The sequence below is a fragment of the Musca vetustissima genome, unplaced genomic scaffold (assembly GCF_032173495.1).
Source record: "Musca vetustissima isolate MV318-11 ecotype Yass unplaced genomic scaffold, APGP_CSIRO_Mvet_v1 utg9089, whole genome shotgun sequence".
NCBI classification, from domain to species: domain Eukaryota; kingdom Metazoa; phylum Arthropoda; class Insecta; order Diptera; family Muscidae; genus Musca; species Musca vetustissima.
In genome coordinates, this window is record NW_026880574.1 from 190,549 (window position 1) to 212,564 (window position 22,016).

The 22,016-nt window shown below is 34.4% G+C and overlaps 1 protein-coding gene across 1 annotated transcript; it reads right to left on the bottom strand.

Annotated features, from left to right (window-relative positions):
- Positions 1 to 7,526: 7,526 nt before the first annotated feature.
- LOC133326250 (glutamine-dependent NAD(+) synthetase) lies at positions 7,527 to 14,575 on the bottom strand. Its single transcript, XM_061534933.1, has 6 exons — positions 14,429 to 14,575; positions 12,728 to 12,817; positions 12,500 to 12,665; positions 12,297 to 12,442; positions 10,788 to 11,909; positions 7,527 to 8,232 (listed from the first exon to the last, which is right to left on the bottom strand). The coding sequence occupies exons 1-6, from the start codon at positions 14,572 to 14,574 to the stop codon at positions 7,527 to 7,529; spliced, it is 2,376 nt and encodes a 791-aa protein (XP_061390917.1). The 5' UTR covers position 14,575.
- Between the last annotated feature and the right edge of the window lie 7,441 nt (positions 14,576 to 22,016).

The following is a 22,016-nucleotide window of genomic DNA, read 5'->3' on the forward strand; positions in this document are numbered from 1 at the left end:
GCTCGCTATATCCTGCGGGTCGTATACCCGAATGGAGACCAAACATCCCAGCAAATGAGCGTGAGGAGCTTCGTCGTACTAACCCTATGAACCCCAGAATCGGAGATCTGACGATGGATGTGAACAAGTTAGTCGGCGAGCACAAGCGGGAAAAGTGGCTAGAACATCAGAAGTGGCTAGAACATCATATCGCACCGTATGCGATATCTTGAAGTGAAGGAGTAACCTCCACAATTTACGTTGGAGGATGTTGCAAGTGCCATCATCCAAGGTGTTTGTTCCGGATGGAATCTTTATGATTATGTTAAATCAACTTGATGAGCAAGGAGTAGATTATCTACCTAAAGTCCTCAAATTGTCGTTAGCCACCCTAATAGTTCCCCATGCCTGGAAAATGGGCAGAGTGGTCCCGACATCAACATGGATTCGGGAGGAGCACAGCTTTTCACGCCATTTCCACGCATATAACGGAAGAACTCACCCAAAACATGTCGTGTAATAGGAAAGTTATTTGTGTGGGCGCCAGTCGTATGTGGAATTCAGAAATATGGAGTCGAAGACCCGTAGAGTTAAACAGGAACTTGCTCAAGCAGGGCCGATATCTCCGGAACTTTTTAATTTCTACCTTTCTGAAATTCCACGCCCACCGGATGGCATAATTGTCGTAACATACGCATATGTACGATCATGTCGTCAGAACTGAAAAATGATGACATTTGCGTGATGCTGAACAACTATCTAGGGGATACAGGGGATTTTTTTCCGGGCGAGGAATATGGAAATATCCGCCACTAAATCAACGGAGATGCGGCTACCTTTGAATGTACAGGTTACATTCGATAGCCTTTATAAGCTGCCCGCGCATTACAAAGGAGCGGGGACAAAGTTCTCAAGTCGCTAGCCGGCAACACTTGGGAAGCGTCGAAGAAACTTTATTAACAGCATACTCCACAATAAACTATGCGGCTCCTGTGTGGTCCGTCCTGAGGACTGCAACAGATTGTCTTATCATGGCTCCAATAGACCACTTACATGAGGATACGAAGATCCTTCCTGTGCGTCAACACAACAAGATGTTGCAGATATTATACCTGCTTGGGTGTTATAGCAGTAGCCATTCATCATCACAATAGACCACTTACATGAGGATACGAAGATCCTTCCTGTGCGTCAACACAAGAAGATGTTGCAGATGTTATACCTGCTTGGGTGTTATAGCAGTAGCCATTCATCATCACCTTATGGATAGGCACCCACCACCTAGGCATGCGAGGAATGATTTTCATGATCTAGAGAGAGTGATTCAAAGTAGGATTCAATTGAGGAAGCAATTGGAGAATATCGAATTAACACATTCCTCGGAGGTCACCCACTTACGATAGAAGCAGAAGTGCAGCAGGTACCACGACGAACCAGAGTGGTCTTGGCACAACAGAGATCTGGATGGTGTAGCCGTCTCAATTCATATTAGGCACGAATTGACGCTAAACTTTTTCAACTGCCCAGTCATAACAACTCATCTAACCCCATCTTCACTTTGGACACAACCGATACAGGTCTTTTTTGAACTCGGATACCCTGCTAATACAAAACAGTATAAGCTGCTACAACAACAATCCTCCCCCATTCAAAGTATTTCTCTTTTAAACTAGTTTTTTTTTATTCAAAAATGGGGATACCTGTAATATTATCAACTAAATGCGATTTAGTACCTGTGTTATTAACTTTGAAGTAACTAACCCTCTCTTTTCTCCACAGAAACTTATATTGGGGCATATTGAATTAAGACGATATTTGCCAGTCTCTTTTTAAAAATTATTGGAAAATATCCTGGTTTTTTGTTTCCAGTGGATCGCCATCGTTTACGCCTTCCTGAAGGGAAAATTACTTCAGGGTTAAAAAAAGAACAAAAGATGCTCGCTTTTAATACGCCTTCGATAAGATTTTAATTTCTAACAATTAATTACAGTTTATTTTTTACAGTATATTTTTTTATTATTATTTTTATTTCTACGTTAACTATATTCTCTTTTAAATACAAGATTGATACTCTAAAATAAATATGTGAAATATGTGATCAAGAATAATCTGTAATGTGGGTTATACAAAATCAAAATATGATGTGTAAAAAATCATTGTGTTAATTTTAGCTGCGGATAAATAATATTTCTAACTTAATTTATATCATAGCTCAAAAGACATATAAATGCGAGCCAACTAATGGTTCACGTGGGAAGGAAATGTCAAGAATTCCATGCAAAGATCAAGTGGAAGGCAACATTTCGGAACATGGTCTTTCAAATTGGAAGACACAGGACCACGCGCCTTGAAATATTTTTTAAAATTATAACAGCACAAATTACCACTGCTTCAGTAATATTTAAATAAAAAAAAATAAACAACTTTTCCCTTGTTTCAGAACCTGCTGGAATATGATATTAATCGAACTTTGTTCCGATTTTGATGACATGCCTAAATAATAATCTGGCTGATTTACACTCTTTTATGCAAAATAACGTTTTCGTACTATATATAAATACTTAATTTGCAAATTCCAATTTTTAATGACTACTTTTCTTTTCTTTTTTAGGTTTCAAAGTATCCCCAGGATAAATATATATAAATATATAAATTTTATATTGTTTTTTGGAATTTAATAAATATGTTTTAAAGTAAAAAACAATGTTTTTTATTTAAAATTAATAGACTTACATGGTAAGTATTTAACTTGGTCCCAAATACAATGTAATTATATATTCTGAAAGCATGAATTCGCAAAGCATAATGACCTTTTGTTGGCACTTCAATATATTTCAAACACATGTAAAAATTTATAGTGGCTGGAGAGTACTGAAATATGGAAAATGTGTCCAAAATCAAAATACCGAATATTTGAGGGTGCCTTTATATGGGACCACACCTCTGACTGAAACTTGAATGGAAGTTGCTAGTTTTAGTAGGAAGATTTTCTACGCAGTGAGAATTCAAAATATAATATTACAGCCAATTCGGTTGAAAACTTGTCTAAAATTTGGGCGGTAACGTCATATGAGAGCTATCCTATTATGTGGACCAATATTGATCACTTTTGGTAGGCATATTTGCCATCCAACGAGAACCCAAAATACCAAATTACATCCAATTTGCTTGAAAAACAACACCAACACCATTTTCAAAAATATTGTGGACCTTTACATGTTTGCTACCCCAATATGTGGACCCAATATTGATCACTTTTGGTAGGAAGATTTACTACCCTATGAGAACCCCTAATACACCAAATTCGGTTAAAAGATCCATAAAATACGTAGTACTGGAGGTTACCATTATAGATGGGCAATATCAACCGATGGTCCGAAATATTCCATGTTCAATGCCATCCTAGGAGCAAAAGCAATGTATGTGCTATCGTTAATTCAAAAGATGGCTAAATGACATGTCACTTTTCCTAATCAAAAATAGTGTATATATTTTGTAAGGTCTACAGTGAATATTTTCCGGTTTTGACAAATTTTACATACTCTTCGCCTTATGCTGAAGGGTATAAAAATCAAATTTCCCTTAAAACTACCAATTTCAGCGATTGAAACCGTATATAACATGTTTTCATATTAACATGATTTTCTTAGCAATTGTACGAGCTTGCCTATTGATGTACATACATACATAATCTACACAATCTCCCCTAACCCGAACTGAAAGTTTCATGCAAATACCTCAATTAGTTACAGAGTTATAACCATTTGAAGTTGACCTTGTGTCAAAATATAGCTGCTACACGATTCTGTTTGCCTATTACCTCAAATGGGAAAAATGACAAATTTGCATGTTCCAAAAACCAAAAAATTGCAGTCGCGTTGCCAATCGTTTGATTTAGGTGTGTGTGATGTTTGTAAGTCTGCAGATTATAAACATACCTTGAGGCGCATCAATTCAATAAGTGTAAATCGAGAATGTAGCCAACCAAGTTTTTGCATGTAACGCCTAAAAGTATGCTCATAATTTGCAGACTTACAAACATCGCACACACACCTAAATCAAACGATTGGCAACGTGACTAAAATTTTTTGGTTTTTGGAATATGCAAATTTGTCATTTTTCCCATTTGAGGTAATAGGCGAACAGAATCGTGTAGCCGCTATATTTTGACACACGGTCAACTTCAAATGGCTATAACTCAGTAACGAATGGATATATTTGCATGCAATTTTCACTATCGATTAGAGGAAAATGAGTAGTTTTTATACGTATCAAAATAAGGGGTATTATAAAAATGAAAACTTGGAAAATTAAGGTAATTCGAAAAATAGTTTGAATTGAATTTAAACAACTGGAAATTGATACATTTTAGAAAATATTCATTTTAGATCATTGAGGAAGGGCGGTAGTAACATTTTGGATAAAAATAATGATAATTCATGGTTTATTCAGAGCACAAAGAGCTATTGTTGTGGTGCACATTTTACATGTTGTCTCATATTACCTGGTGAAATGTTAATAAAAACTATTGTTTAGGATAAGACAGTGTTACCATTGACCTATAGGGTTTTCCGTTAAGAGGATTTTTATAAAAAATAAAAATAAATGTCCTCGAAAGCTTCACGAATTTTATCTTTGATTCTTTAAATGGATTGTTTTGGTTTCATGTGGCCCAAATAAACAAATTATACATAGATTTAGCTATGTCCGTTCGATGTATTCACGCAATATTTAAGGTAGAGCTTTGACCTGGAATATATTGGTCCACGTTTTTCAACAGAATAGCCTGTAATTTGATATTTTGGGTTCTCAGTGGGTAGCAAACAATATTCTTATCAATATTGGTCCACTTATTAGGGTAACCTTTGTACATGTTTTTATACCCTCAGCCTTATGGCTAATGAGGGTATATACTGTTTGATACGGTGAAAATGTGCCTCATCGAAATATTGGTTTTAGACCCCATGTTCCATTGGACCAACATCGTTTCAGACAATTTGGAGTCGATTTATAAATGTCTGTCTGGCCGGCTGGTGTGCACGATAACTCTCGAAGGCAATAATCGATTTCAACCAAACTTTGCACATATTATTATTTCTTTAAAACACAAGTTCGAATATGGGGAATATCGGTCCACTCCTTCTGGTAACTCCTCCAAAAAATTGTCAAAATTGTGCAAAAATTAATTTTATAATATCATGCGAACGCATTATCTTTAACAAGTCTAGATCAAGTTCAAAGATTGGTCCCATTGGTCCACTCCTTCTGGTACCTCCCCTAAAATAGCCAACATTTTTGAATATTTGTAAATGTTCGATTTGAACCAAACTTTGCACAACCTGTTATCTTTACCAAGCCTAGATAAAATCTGAAGATGGGACCTAATGGTCCACTCATTCTGGTACCTCCGCAACAAATGGTCAAAATGTTCAATATTTTTAAATCGAATATCAGGCGAATGGAATGTCCGATTTGAACCAAGTCTGAAGATTGGGACTCATTGGTGAACTCCTTCTGCACATCCCCCACAAATAGTCAAAATTTTCAATATTAATAAATCCAATATCTGGCGAATGGAATATCCTATTACATTTACCAAGTCTAGATCAAGTCCGAAAATTGGACCCATTGGTCCACTTCCTACAAAGGGTCTACATTTTCAATATTTCCAAATCCGATAACAGGCGAATGGAATGTCTGATGTGAACCAAATTTTGTACAACCTATTATATTGACCAAGCGTAGATCAAGTCCGAAGATGGGACCCATTGGTCAACTCCTTCTGGTACCTGCCCAAAAATGGTCAACATTTTCAATATTTACAAATCCAATAGTAGGCGACTGTCCAATTTAATCAACTTTAAATCCGAAACTTCTTTCATAAAAAAAATTATCTTATATAAAATGAATAATAAAACATGTTTGTAACTCCAAAGACCTCCGCAAAACATAAGCTGTCGGCAGGTTTTGCTATGCATTTGGTGTTACTGGAAGGAGATTATTTATTATGAATTGCTTCCATGTTGCCAAACGCTAAATTCTGATCTCCATTGTTAACAACTGGACCGTTTGAAGATAAAGAGAGACGGCCAGAATTAGCCAACGGGAGAGGTGTCAGGTTCCACCAGGACAACGGTAGGTATGTTCAATCAAAGTCATTTTTCAACCTGATTCTCTGTAGCTTGTTATTCCGTTTTCTACTAGCCCGATAGATTTCAGATCCGACTTAACGTCTGCCTCATGGTGGATGGAAGTAAAAATTCGCATAAAACTCTGAAATTCTTTACAAATATTCTTAAGAAGTTCTATCATACGGCCTTATTTATTTTAAATTCTCGCTAATACGTTTGAAAATATGATAGTCCGAAAAATATTCCTTAAAAACTCTCTCTCTAATAGTAAAATTGCACTCGTCCACTTTAAAAATACTGACACAATAAATCGGCTATATCTTCATGTTATTGAGATTCTTGAGTTAGTGTAGGGACATTCTTCGAATTAAATAGAAAACCAAATTGTATGGGGCCTTAAGAAATCCACGCTTAAAAAGTTCTAGTTTATGCGTCTACTATTTATTAAAAAAATTGTAAAAATGTCCAGACTTAAAGCGCTTGAAAAAAAATAGTTCAAAATCTGAATTTGTTAATGCTTCTTGGAAATGCACGATTAACCCCCTGAAAGGAATATAATTTAAAGATTAAAAGTATGAGAGTCCTTAAAAAATATGCTAAAAATAATTCCTAAACTTTTCTTTTATAGTCATTGAAACATATTCTTAAAACTCCACACTCTAAGTTCTAGTGTAAAAATGTTAGAAAAATCTTCTTTTTAAAAACCTTATTTCATTGTTAGACTCAATTTTTTCCGCAATAAAATTTCAAAACATTTACATTTAGGAGAATTCAAAATCACAAAAAAACTCGAAAAATAAAACAGAAATTTCAGAGAAGTGATTTAAAATTATAGGTAATGACCAAAATTTATTAAAGGAAAATTAGTCATAATTAATCGTACATAATATAAACGATATACAAAAAACACAAATAGATATGCTATAATCGGTGGTATTACTGATTATGTGCTACAATCTACCAATATCAGTTTTCACACCAAAGGAAAAATGTTTTAGGTTATAATTATTATTAAGATTTTAAAAAACAGATTAAGGCATAGAATATATTATTTTTTATAAAAATATATATAGGCAAATTGCAAATTACAAAAAATAAAATGTTCTTTTTTGTTGGAAAACAAATGCAAATATGAAACAGAATTGTTGTTGTTCTTGATTTTCTTAAGATATCCGTATTTTTTTTGCGTTTGACGTATCAGCTAAATTAGGATTCATTACGTTAAAGCGAGTTTTCTTTTTTTATATTTTTCCTTTATAATTCCATTGTTATTATTGTTAATTGGTCAAAGTGTGTGTTTTCGTCATTAAAATGTTAACAAAATTTGTTTTAGGATTTTTAACCCAATTCTCTGGTTTTTTGTTTGTCTCTTGCTTTCTGTAGTAGTTGGTTGGCAGAAGAAAAAAACGCCGTTTATTAAACTGGTATGCCAGTACGATCCTTGATTTTGCCCAAAACATTTACATGCACCTTGGCATAGCCACTCGATTTTTTACCCAACGTTCCAAGGCTACCACTGGGTGCAGTACCCAATGGTGTGGCGGTGGTGGCACCAGCGGCAACATCTATCGACGAGGATGATAGCGGTGATGAATGTTTCGAATCGCTATGATGTGGCTGTGACGAACGATGTGTGGAATCATGTGATGACAATAGATCATCAGTACTTGGTCGAGCATGCGATGTCGTAGATGGTGTATAGATGGGTTGTAGTTTATCGACTTCATCATCGATGGCCTTAAATTGCCAACTCCAATTGGCACGATACAAAAATGGACGATGATCGAAGCGGTTATCGTCGGGGCTATAGCTTTCAGCATGTACCGAAGGTGTCAGCACGGTCATCTTGTGACGATTAATGGCATAACATCTAAAGAAGTGTTTAACCTTATCGGCTACCTCCTTGGGACTTAAATCACCCTTCCAGGTGGCAACAAGGCGACAGAACATACTGTACGGTCCACAGCAGGCCTGCTTACGTAAACGACCATATTCACTCAATTCGGCATAGGTCATACCCATATCTTGTTCGTCGGTTTGCATAAGTTGGCCATCCTGTAGCGGTTCCAATTCGGCAGTAGGTGGTGCATCAATAATTGACTCAAGTACGGGTAAATTGAATCTGAAAAGGGAAAATGAAGTTAATGTCTTGGTAATCAAGTAACTTTTGAACAAATCGAAGATTGTTAACTTTTGAAAGGGTATCTTTTAAAAAATCTAAGCGAAGTGGTTAAAAACCTTTGGAAATTTTTATTAAAACATCTACGCTTGTAGGTCTGTTACTCCTCCAACAAATATTATTAAAAACCAAAGCTGATAAGCCTAACAAAAATTATTCCAGCGTTTATTGCTCTGATAGCAATAGAAAATATGTTTTTAAAAGAATCACGCTTTAAGTCTACTAGTCCTTCAAAAAGTATTCTTAAAACACAATATTCTGCTGGAAAAATATTATAAAAAATCTATCAAAACCAATACTTTTCAAAAATCCTCAATTACAGATCTGTTATTTCACGAACACATATTTTTACAAATCTACCCTGAGACCTGACAGTACTCGAAAAAGATATTCTTTAAAAATCTTCAGATAGAGCCCTGATAGTCCTCCAAAAAATATTTTTAAAAATCATCACTTAGAGCTCTGATAGTCCTTGAAAAATATTCTACAAAAATTAACGCTTAGAGCCCTGATAGTTTTTCAAAAAATATTGTTTTAAAATCATATAGCCCTCTGATATTACTCCAAAAGTTTACGCTTACAGTTTGTATAGTCCTCCAATAAAATGATTTAAAAATCATCATATAGCGCCCTGATATTTCTCCAAAAAATTTTGTTTAAAAATGCTCATTTGAAGCTCTGATTGTCCTCGAAAAAATATTCTTCAAAAATTCACGATTACAGCCCTTATAGTTCACCAAAAAGATATTCTTTAAAAATCATCATATGATCGATACATCTGACTTTGTCGATGTCCGAGATCATATGTTACAACTCATGGTTCATTCGACGGCGATATTCACCATCGACGAATAAACGGCCCATAGATATTTCGGAGAAATTTTTTTCAAACACTTCTAGGGCTTCCTCATCTGCTTGCGCAAGTACCCAAGCTTCAGATCCATACAACAGCAGGGGTAGTATCAGCGTCTTGTAGATTGTGAGTTTGGTCTGACGAGAGGTGGCCCTGTTCTTAAATTGCTTACTTAGACCATAGCAGCTATGTTGACCAACACAATTCTTTTCCGAATTTCAAAACTGATGTCATTCGTTTTATTTATGGCGGTACCAAGGTATATAAAATCGTTGACTACCTCGAAGCTGTAGTTCTCAAGTTCCACAGTTCGTCCGAGTCTACTCGACGTCTTACCCGTTGATGCCATCAGCTTGGTCTTTTCACCATTTACTCCAGAACCACTTTGGCAGACTTCTTCTCAATTTGTTCAAATGTGGCTGTTACCGCTTGCAATGTTCGACCCATTATATCGATGTCATTGACGTAGGCGAGTAACGTGTGTTGTTTGGTGTACATAGTGTGCCATTTCTGTTCATATTTGTATCTCGTATGACCTTTTCCAGCAGGATGTTAAAGAGATTGTTTTTGATCTTCTTACTCAGACCATAGTAGCATCAGTTGGCCAACACAATCCTTCTTCGAATTTCAAAACTAATGGCATTAGTGTACAGAGTGTCATTTCTGTTCCCCTTTGCCTCTCGTAAGACCTTTTCCAGCAGGATGTTAAAGACAAACAAACCTGTAACCTTGTCTGAATCCCCGTTCGGTATTGAGAGGTCCTTTCCGGTCAACTGCTGACATAGGACCAGTTGAAGTTGTCCTGCATAGCCGTATTAAACACCTCTGAACGGATAGGGCTGTCGAATGCGGCTTTATAGTCGTCGAATAGGTGGAATATGTCGATGTGTTTTTCGTGGGTCTTTCCCAGGATTTGGCGCAGGGTGAAAATCTGGTCTATGGAATTTTTGCCAGGTCTGAAACCGCATTGGTATGGTCCAGTAATGTCATTGACCATTGGCTTTAATCGTTCACAAAGCACGCTGGATAGCTCTATAGTTGGCACATATTGTCTTATCTCCTTTTTTTGTGTACGGAGCACAGGATGCTGAGGTTCCAATCATTGGGAATGCATTCCTCATGCCAAATTGTACTAATCAGATGGTGCATGTTCATGAACAGCATCTGACCATCGACCTTGAATAGTTCGGCTAGTAATCCATCGGCACCTGCTGCTCTTCGGCCGATTAATTGCTATTCTGACGTCACCTTGGCTGAGTGGTATACACTCTATACCTGTCTAGAGCTCTAATTAGTCATCGAAAAAATATTAAAAAAATCACTCTTGTATGCCTGCTAATACTCCAAAAAATCCAAGATATCAGCTCTGATAATTTCAAAAATATCCAAGCCTGTAGATGAAGTTAGTACATGAAAAATATTCCTAAAAATCACTACTTGTAGGTATGCCTAAATATCGATGTTTGTAGGTCCACTAGTCCTTGAAAAACTATTCTGAAACAATTGGAGAAGGGTGTTCTCAAATACAAATTCTTAACAAATCTATGCTTGTGGTTCAGCCAGTCCCCAAAATAGTATATATTTAATATATCTAAAAAATATGACTAAATATTCTTAAAATAATATTATGATATATATCACTTACTTGTCTTTAGCATATATCAAAAATCTTCTCAAATCCGTTTTCGAAATCCCACCAATAGGATTTACATCAGCCGACGAACAATCGTATTTCGTTAGATATCCGCGCAGCGATTCATCGACATTGGCCGAGCCCAAAACTAACAAACCACCCGGACGATTGCGTACCCATAACATTAGCTGGGCGAAAATATAGGCCAATACCATACGTATGCGTGATTGTATATTTTGTAAGGCTAAATTTTGTCGTGCACATCCACCTTGAGTGCGGAAACGTGGTGTCAATCCCGTTACAGCATTGAAAATACCCAGTAAGGCATTGACGGCCGTATCGATGCTTATCTCGATGTGATAACTGCCCAATTGATTGGCCAATTGCGAGGCACGACGACGTGTTTCTTTGCTGGAATTTACACTGCCCATAAAACAGGTTACCAACAAACGATTACACAAGGCCGCCGGATTATCGGGTGTGTAGTCGTGATCGGCCAATATTTTGCGAATATCATGCAAGACCTGAGCATCACCCAGTTGTACGGCCTGCACAATCATGCGACACATTGAATGGACAATGGTGGCAGAACTACTCGAATCAACACCACCGGAGAGGGGTAAAAAGAAACCACCCTGACCCGATCGTCTTAAATAGTCCCAGAGCCAACAAGCCGGTCCCATGGCAATTTCTTCTTCGGGTGTGTGATAGATCCATTGTATCGGTGTACTGGCAGTTTTAAATATATCACAATGGGTGGACATTTCAAAATCACAATTGATACGTGGATATGTTGGGGCTGAGGCAGCCATTGAACATCTGGAACGTTGTGAAACACGATAGGCACGTATCTCTTCTAAATCGATGGTGGCCAGAGTTACCTCCACATCTTGTAGAGAGAATTGTTTGCCCCGAGCGACAATTTCACCATTCAAGGCAACGGCCGAACAGCCATTGAAATAGACTCGCTGACCATCGCAACCACGTAGATTACTAAAGAGATAGGCACCGCCAGCCTTAAAACTGGCATTACGTATTAAATCGGTGGTAATGTGAGCCTTACGTAGCTCCATATAGCTACCGGAACTGTTAACTATGATTTCCACGCCGGAAAGGGACATATCAATGTGTTTGCTGGAAGTAGAGCATAGAATACGAAAGTTAGATTAAGGATGATATGGAGAATGAAGGGAGCAGTGACAGAACACCAAAAGTACTATACAAAGTTTGTTCAAAAAGTATCGCATTTCGTAGCAATGAAAGTAAATATGGAAAATTTTGCGGATTAGCCACATGTGTTTTTGGAAAACACTCAAAATGATCGAAGTCCTGCAGTTGAAGAAATTATAAGTAAAATTATCACATCAAGCCGAATTATATGAATGAGTGATTATAGCTGAGCATTAGAACATAGGTACGAGTTGCTTTCGATAGAAACTGGATCTTCGAAAATTAAAAATGCGTCTTACTTTTTGAACAAACTTCGAACATTAAATAATGCGGTTGTTCAAAAAATCAGACCTTTTAACATTCCATAACTCCTCGCAGATCTCATAACCAATGCATGTATCCTTGGTGGCGATAACAGCATCGCCAAACGGTACGGTATCCTGTCCGGTGTGTTGTGATATCATGCGTGGCAAATAGAAATCTTCAATTTGTAAAGACTGCAAAACAAATCAGAATTATTTACAGAAATTTAATAAAATAATTTTCAACCATACCTTGGTCCATGGTGTAAACCATCTGGTCTCACGATAATTACCATCATCACAATTTGACATTTTTGGTCGTATTAATAAAATTTTACGATTGAAAAAGGCCACGCGACAATTGTAGGCAACATTACGATGCATAACAGGCATACCGACATCAATTAGCATATTTTCACTGGAAGAGGAAGAAGAATTTAATACATTAGGTGTTATATGAGGGTGAGATAGGGGCCTTACCATATGGGTGACATCATTATTTCCAACAACACTTCCCATGAGTGTAAATATGTATCGGGTTCCCGAAAGTGATCTTCACAGCTGTAACCACTGTAAATAAATAAATGAGGAGAGAAAATTAATGGAGAAATCCGGATGATGGCCCAGACCTGATAAAATCAAATTTCTTTGGTCTGAAAGTTCTCCTAAAAATATTCCTTAAAAATCCAAGCTGATGGGTCAAAAAGTTCTGCTAAAAATATTCCTTAAAAATCCAAGCTTATGGGTCAAAAAGTTCTGCTAAAAATATTCCTTAAAATCCAAGCTGATGGGCCAAAAAGTTCTGCTAAAAATATTCCTTAAAAATCCACGCTTATGGGTCTAAAAGTTCTCCTAAAAATATTCTTTAAAAAATCCACGCTTATGGGTCTAAAAGTTCTCCTAAAAATATTCTTTAAAAAATCCACGCTTATGGGTCTAAAAGTTCTCCTAAAAATATTCTTTAAAAAATCCACGCTTATGGGTCTAAAAGTTCTCCTAAAAATATTCTTTAAAAAATCCACGCTTATGGGTCTAAAAGTTCTCCTAAAAATATTCTTTAAAAAATCCACGCTTATGGGTCTAAAAGTTCTCCTAAAAATATTCTTTAAAAAATCCACGCTTATGGGTCTAAAAGTTCTCCTAAAAATATTCTTTAAAAAATCCACGCTTATGGGTCTAAAAAGTTCTCCTAAAAATATTCTTTAAAAATCCACGCTTATGGGTCTAAAAAGTTCTCCTAAAAATATTCTTTAAAAATCCACGCTTATGGGTCTAAAAAGTTCTCCTAAAAATATTCTTCAAAAAATTCACGCTTATGGGTCAAAAAGTTCTCCTAAAAATATTCTTCAAAAAATTCACGCTTATGGGTCTAAAAGTTCTCCTAAAAATATTCTTTAAAAAATCCACGCTTATGGGTCTGAAAGTTCTCCTAAAAATATTCTTTAAAAAATCCACGCTTATGGGTCTGAAAGTTCTCCTAAAAATATTCTTTAAAAAATCCACGCTTATGGGTCTAAAAGTTCTCCTAAAAATATTCTTTAAAAAATCCACGCTTATGGGTCTAAAAGTTCTCCTAAAAATATTCTTTAAAAAATCCACGCTTATGGGTCTAAAAGTAAGTTCTCCCAAAAATATTCTTTAAAAAATTCACGCTTATGGGTCTAAAAGTAGGTTACCCTAAAAATATTCTTTAAAAAATCCACGCTTATTGGTATAATAAATATATTGATTATTGTTGGTATAATAAATATAGTTCTTCTAAAAATATTTTTTAAAAATCCACGCTTATGGATAAGTCCTCCTAAAAATATGCTTTAAAATCCACGCTTATGGATAAGTCCTCCTAAAAACATGCTTTAAAAATCCACGCTTATGGATAGTCCTCCTAAAAATATTCCTTAAAAATCCACGCTTATGAATAGTAAAAAAATATTTTTTCAAAAATCCATGCTTATGACTGGTCCTCCTAAAAATATTCTTTCAAAAATCCGCCTTTATGGAAAGTCACCATAAACATATTTTTTTAAAAATCCAGGCTTATGACTCGTCCTCCAAACAAATTTCTTAAAAAATCGAAGCTTATGGATAGTCCTCCTAAAAATATTACTTAAAAATCCACACTTATGGATAGTCCTCTTAAAAATATTTTTAAAAATATGAATAGTCCTTCTTCCCACTTACCACACTTCCAATTCCGGACCCGTACGATATGATGCGCCCATATCCTTGGCTTCCATAATAGATTGTAGAATTCTGGCCAGATTGCCTTCAAAGTCCAGGGCCCATTGGTTTAGGGTTGAGACGGCTACAGTAATTTTACGACCCATGATGCTTTAGCTTGTGATGACGTCTCCGATATAAATTTTTAATTTAAAAATAAAACGTTATAACAGAATATAACAGTTAACTGTTTATTGTCAAGGTGATTGATTGTTATTGTTCGAAGTCTTCTTCTCCAAAAAGGGATATCGAATGAAAAGGCCAATTAGTATATATTACTTTGCTTTGTTTTACAAAAAAACAATATGAACACAAATATCGAGGAAAAAATATTTGTTTAGATAAAAATCAGCACGCAACAAGTCAATGTTCTGTAAAAGAAAATAGAAGAAAAGAACAAAATAAACAAATTAGATATTAGACGAAAACAACAACAATTGTATATAATACAAAAAATAATATTTACAAAGAAAAAACAATAACCATACAAATAGTTTATTTACATACAATTATTCAATTACAAAAAATAATTGCGCAACAACAAAAGGCGATTCCGTCGACTAAATGACTCACTCAGTCCCACCAGTCAGTCATTCACTCACTCACATTGTACTTAGAGCAGCAACGTAATTGACATAGACGTAGAGGACATTGTAGTATGTCCTTAGTTATTATAAATGCACTTTCAGATTTAGCCAAGTACTGCCAAGACTGACTGCACTTAAGAAATGTTTTGAGGCAAATAAACACTCTACAAGGATAACGTCAAGGAACTCGGTTCCTTGGCAGCCGGATTGCATATAGTGGATACGTAATGTGAGAATGTTTGTTTACAACAACATTGTGTAGTGGTAGTGGTGGCAGTGGCGGTTAGTTGCCGTTGTTTGACGCTGGCCTGTTTGTTGTTTTTGATGTTGCCATGTGTGCGCCGCCATCATTACTGACGTCTTTTTTGTCGGTCGGTTTTGTTGCCGTCATTTGATAAGGAGTTGTTATTTATATGGATATAAGGTGGGGACGAATCCTTGAAAAAATTCTCCATTCAAAATAATCCATTTAAAAATACATATTATTGAAAACCCAAAAATCATCGCTTATGGGTGGACCTTTCAAGAATATTTGTAAAAAAATCCACGCTTATGAATTGACCATTCAAGAATATTTGTAAAAAAATCCACGCTTATGGATTGACCTTTCAAGAATATTTAAAAAAAGTCCACGCTTGTGGATAGACCTTTCAAGAATATTTATAAAAAACCACGCTTATGGATAGACCTTTCCAGAATATTTTTAAAAAAATCCACGCTTATGGATTGACCTTTCAAGAATATTTAAAAAAACACGCTTATAGATAGACCTATCAAGAATATTAAAAAAATCCAGGCTTATGGATAGTCCTTTTAAATATTCTTTTAAAAAATCCACGCTTATGGATAGTCCTTTTAAATATTCTTTTAAAAAATCCACGCTTATGGATAGTCCTTTTAAATATTCTTTTAAAAAATCCACGCTTATGGATAGTCCTTTTAAATATTCTTTTAAAAAATCCACGCTTATGGATAGTCCTTTTAAATATTCTTTTAAAAAATCCACGCTTATGGATAATCCTTTTAAATATTCTTTTAAAAAATCCACGCTTATGGATAGTCCTTTTAAATATTCTTTTAAAAAATCCACGCTTATGGATAGTCCTTTTAAACATTCTTTTAGAAAAAAAACCACGCTTATGGATAGTCCTTTTAAATATTCTTTTAAAAAATCCACGCTTATGGATAGTCCTTTTAAATATTCTTTTAAAAAATCCACGCTTATGGATAGTCCTTTTAAATATTCTTTTAAAAAATCCACGCTTATGGATAGTCCTTTTTAAAATTCTTTTAAAAAATCCACGCTTATGGATAGTCCTTTTAAATATTCTTTAAAAAACCCACGCTTATGGATAGTCCTTTTAAATATTCTTTTAAAAAATCTTTTTAAAAATCCACGCTTATGGATAGTCCTTTTAAATATTCCTTTAAAAAATCTTTTAAAAAATCGACGCTTATGGATAGTCCTTTTAAATATTCTTATAAAAAAATCAACGCTAATGAATAGTCCTTTTAAATATTCTTTTAAAAAATCCACGCTTATGGATAGTCCTTTTAAGTATAAATATTTTATAAAATAGATGCATATGGGTAGTCCTTCTAAAAATATGTATTAAAATAAAAATACAGGAGATTTCGATTTTTTTCAAATAGAAAATTTTTATTCCTTTTGTTCCCATCTAATAAATATTTCATTTAATTTTTTATAGACGTCTTTTTTGTATTTTTTGTTGTTAAACTTTGCCAGTTATTCACGTTGTTAGGAACAACGCCATCAAATGGCGGCGTGCCATCAGAATGACGTTGACAGGTGTTTGGGCAAAGGAAGGAACTACAATGACGACTACAAATTATGACAAAAAAACATTGAGTTGAATAGACGCCTCTGAGAAACCCACTGCTGAGGAATTTTCATATCGATCAAGCAAAACGTTTATTCATATCTGATGGCTGAGGTTAACATTAGTTACGCCAAACAATTACTGTTAAGAAGGTTTGAGGTGGACAATATTGAAATGGTCAATGAATTGGGAAAGAGTTCAATGGTATGTGTATTTATCGAAATTATAATTGATTTTCTTGTGTTAGTTCCCAGGAGACCCTTTAATCATTAAGAATTACAAATTCAAAAAATAAAGAATATCTTTACCAATTTATGAATTCACATAGTTATGTGTATTTAGAATAATAGGGTACCTTGGCATTATTTGGAACTCAGTTTTTTTTTAACTAAACGTAGTTTGAAAAAAATTGATCACTACAATTTTAAACAAATTTTATATTTTTTATGGAGAACCGAGGAAAATGCCTATCCCACACTAAATAAATTTTAATATTCCTGCAATATCAATCATTGAATACTCAAAATATTACGAAGTTGTTTTTGTAAAATTATCCGTTTTTAAATTTAATCAAAGAATTAAAACTCAATAAGACTTCATGACACAAAACCCATATTTCCATCATATAACGCCCAATGTCTTATATAAAAAAAAAACTACAACTGACCTTACAATTGAATCTGAAATTTAATAAAGCCCTTTTCCATTGTTCACCATGGATATTGGCCAAAATCATTGAAACTTAAATAAATTTTTACAGTTTCCGATTTCCTTCAAAATGTTAATGTCTTCTTTCTCTAAAATAGATTGCCGGAAATTGTAGAGAATTGAATTGCATTGGAAGCAATTGGCAAAAGGCATTTGACGTCAAACAAAGAACGTACGAAGAAATGTTAAACGTTTCTCAACGAGCAGGCAATCATTTGTGTAATTTTGTAAGGTTATATATATATAATGTATATATAAGAAAATGCACATCAAATATCTTCAAAATGCTACACATACATTCAGATACAATGTTCGATGTTTGGAAATTGTAACAAAAAATCGAAAATGGTGGATGTGATGTTCAAATTTTATAAATAAAATTATGGAGTGGTGTATATGAAAACTATTTAAATTAATTTTTTTTCTTAGGCTATATTTCGGATATAATGTTTTTATCAGAGTAGAATCAAAGTCGATCAAAAATATGCACAGCCACTAAAAATAGTGGGGGGAGGTTCCAGAAGAAGTGGACCGATAAGTCCACCTTCAAGTATTACACATGTTTGGTTAATGTAGTAGGTTGTGTGAAGGTTTGTTCAAATATGACGCACTGTTCGCTTGGTATTATATTTGACCGGTATTCAGTACAATTTTGACCGACAAATTGTCAATCTATACTAATAAAGAAGTAAATTTATTAAAATACTTAAAGTAGTACTAAGAGTACTAAATTTGGTATTTGTTTTTGGCGAACCGGTAGAGCTGGAATTCTGGAACTTAGAAAACCCATGGTATTTTTTTGGAAATTCGAATTATAAGTATCCAAAAAATACTAAAATGTGCTAAATTTGGTGAAATTTCGTAACATGTGAGCTAAAAACTTGCAATTTGGAATGCGAATGCGAAGGTTGTGGAGTAGAGTCAATATAAGGAGGTGGTTTTGGAGATGTGTACTCATGTATACGAAAATTACTAAACAATACTAAATTTGGTACGATTTGAATTTGGAGGCACAAATGAAGCTGGAATCAAAAAAAAATTAACATTACCCTCAGAGTGTAGGATTGCGATATGTAGGTAATTTTGGGAATTTTTACTTATGTGTACGAAAAGTACTAAATGGTACTTATATTTGGTACAATTTGGATTAGTGTGAACCGATAGATCGGAACACTGAAATTTGAAAATAAGATTACTGTTGGAGTGTAGGATTGGTGTATGGATGTAGTTTTGGAAATTTGTACTAAATGGTACTAAATTTGTACAATTTAGATTTAGGTGTACAGATAGAGCAGGGATCCTGAAATTTGGTGTTAGTAAATTCCGAAGACTTCCGCAAACCATAGGCTGAGAGTATATATCTGTCAGCAATACTAACTGACACTTTTTTACTTATTTTTCTTGGGAGATTTTTCTATAGAAAAAGATAGATGAGAACTTCAGGGATATATTTTTATAGAAAAATATAGTTAGGAATTTTTTTTTTGGTTTACAACACCTCGAAATATTCATCTGAGACCCCATAAACCTCCGTCTGTTGAAATTACGATAGAGCTCGTAAATATTTAAGATAGAGCTTTGACACCTCAAAATGTTTAACATTTCAAAGATCTATCTTAAATGTTTGCGAGGTCTATCGTGATTGTATATGTATAGAATTGTATATGTATTCTTCGGGGGGTCTCAAATTAATATTTCGAGGTATTGCGAACGGAATAGTGAATTTAATATACATGAACTCTACCTTTTGGTGGAAGTTTAAAAAAGTTCGGAAAAACCTCAGGGACATGTTTTCAAAATTGACTACAGTAAATTTGTTTCTAGAAAAAAAAATAATAATAGCGATGGGGACTTCGAGGACACATTTTTAAATAAAATCCTGAGGTCTTCATTAAATTTTTCTTTAGACGTATTTTTCTCAGGAACATATTTTTCAATAAATCGCTGAGGTCTTCAACGATATTTTCCAATAGAAAAATATCACTGAGGTACTCACCAATGTTTTTGTAAAGAAAAATATCTCTGAGGTATTCAACGATTTTTTTTAAATAGAATTATATCGCAGAGGTTTACTCCAGGATGTAAGTACCCCTAAATTTTCAGTATTTTGTGGAATTTTGACATGTTTTTCTACTTTTTTTTAATTTACACGAGATAGTAAATCTCCTTACCAAAAAATATCGTTGTCGATCCACTTTTAAGGATCGTTCCCATATAACCACCTAATTATCGGCATTTTAATTTGGCTTTAATCAAATTGGCTATAATATAGTATTTTCAATTCTCGTTGGATAAAAATATCTCTATCAAAAATTATTGATATTTTGATATTATTGATACTTTGAGTTCCCATTGGTTAGTAAATCTTTCAACCAACAATTATCGATATCGGATTAAATTGAAGGATGGTTCTAGTTTCGTTTTAATTTCGTCTCGTAGTTTGCCATTTATGAAGGTCCTGCAATATTTATGGTAATTAAAATACCCACCTCATGGTGGAGGGTATAACAAATTAACAACGTTGTCACTTGTTTTATAGACAAATTTATCGTAAGCTCCTCCACTCCACTTTTAAGAAAATGTTCCGATTTGTTTTCCATTAAAAAATATTACTGAAGACTATACATTTTTATGGAAAAATATGTCTGGGGTATGTAGGCATTATTTTTCTCTAAAAAGTAATCGGTCAAGACCTCAGTAAAAATCCTGAAGAGCATTATACCAAACTACCCATAATGCTGTGATCGGCAAATTTAACAAGGCGATGGGCGCATTGGTGATGGCTCACACTCTGAACTACCATTCGTGGGTAACAATTCGAGTAAGATTTCGTCGACGAATTTAAATAAAAAATCTTATTTCTAAACAAATGTAAAAAAACTAAATATTATGACTTAATGCAGGTATTCATGTAGGTGAAAATTTGAATATTATATCCTTAAGGTTCGAGACACTACTTTACAAATTACCACTCTGAGCATTAATATAACCGACACTGTATCCGATGAAATTTCATCGTCAATGTCTTTGTTTTGTCTTTCCCATGTTGAATTTAAATATATCAGTATATTCAAATTAGTTTAAAAACTTATTTGTGTGGCTTTGATTTGACATGGTAATTTGCAAAGCCAAACTTGACAAACAAATTTTCCACAATGTAATATGTATAAAGGAATTACGTTATGATCTTTTTGAATATAAAATAGTTGCACCTATATGATACAGAGGAAGTTTTTCGAAACACACACACGCACACACATACATACACTCTGGCACATTCACAACTCATATGCCGGTAAGTTATGATGTGCGTGTTCTATGTATCAAAAAAAAAAAAAAAAAAAAAAAAAAAAAACTTTGTATTTTTTTAAACAACAAACTGAATGTATAACAAGGATGACTGCAACAACAACATTAATGGTATCCGGACAAAAATAACGTATAAAATGTGTACGGAAGTATATCTTTAGTTTGGACGAGGAAGAAGAAGAACAAACACGGGTATACATAAATAGAAATATAGGAATAGTGAGAAAATGAAGTTAACAACTTATGGGTGGTGGCAAGAAATTTGAAAAAAACTATTTAGGAACGTGGTAATTGCATTACCACCACACTGTGGTACAGGGTATTATGTATTTGTGCATATGTTTGTAACAGGCAAAAATAATCGAGATAGACCCATGGTTCCTCTTGAGAATATGCATAGAATCACTTTCTGAGTCGATTTATGAATTTCCGTCCGTCCATGTATTTTTGTGAACAAAGTACAGGTCGCATTTATGATCCGATTTCGATGAAATTTGTCACTTATTTAACCCTTTTGATATTGAAGAAAATCGGTTCAAATTTAGATATAGCTCCCATATATATTTTCGTCCGATTTAAGGTAAATGGTGTACCAAAGTACCTATATATCTTTCGATTTGCACGAAATTTGGTATAGCCTACTGAATTATGTCTAGAATGATGTGTGCTAAATTTCGTGAAAATCGGTTCAGATTTAGATATAGCTCCCATATATATCTTTGTCCGTTTTAAGGTAAATGGTGTACCAAAGTCCCTATATATCTTTCGATTTGCACGAAATATGGCATAGCGTACTGAATTAAGTCTAGAATGATGTGTGCAGAGTTTCGTGAAAATCGATTCAGATTTAGATATAGCTCCCATATATAGTTTCGCCCGATTTTAGGTTAATAGTCCACTAAAGTCCCTATATATCTTTCGATTTGCACGGAATTTGGCACAGCGTAATGAATAAGGTCTAGAATGATGTGTGTTAAGTTTCGTGAAAATCGGTTCGGATTTAGATATAGTTCCTATATATATTTTCGTCCGATGTAAGGTAAATGGTGTACCAAAGTCCCTAAAAATCTTTCGATTTGCACGAATTTTGGCATCGCGTATTGA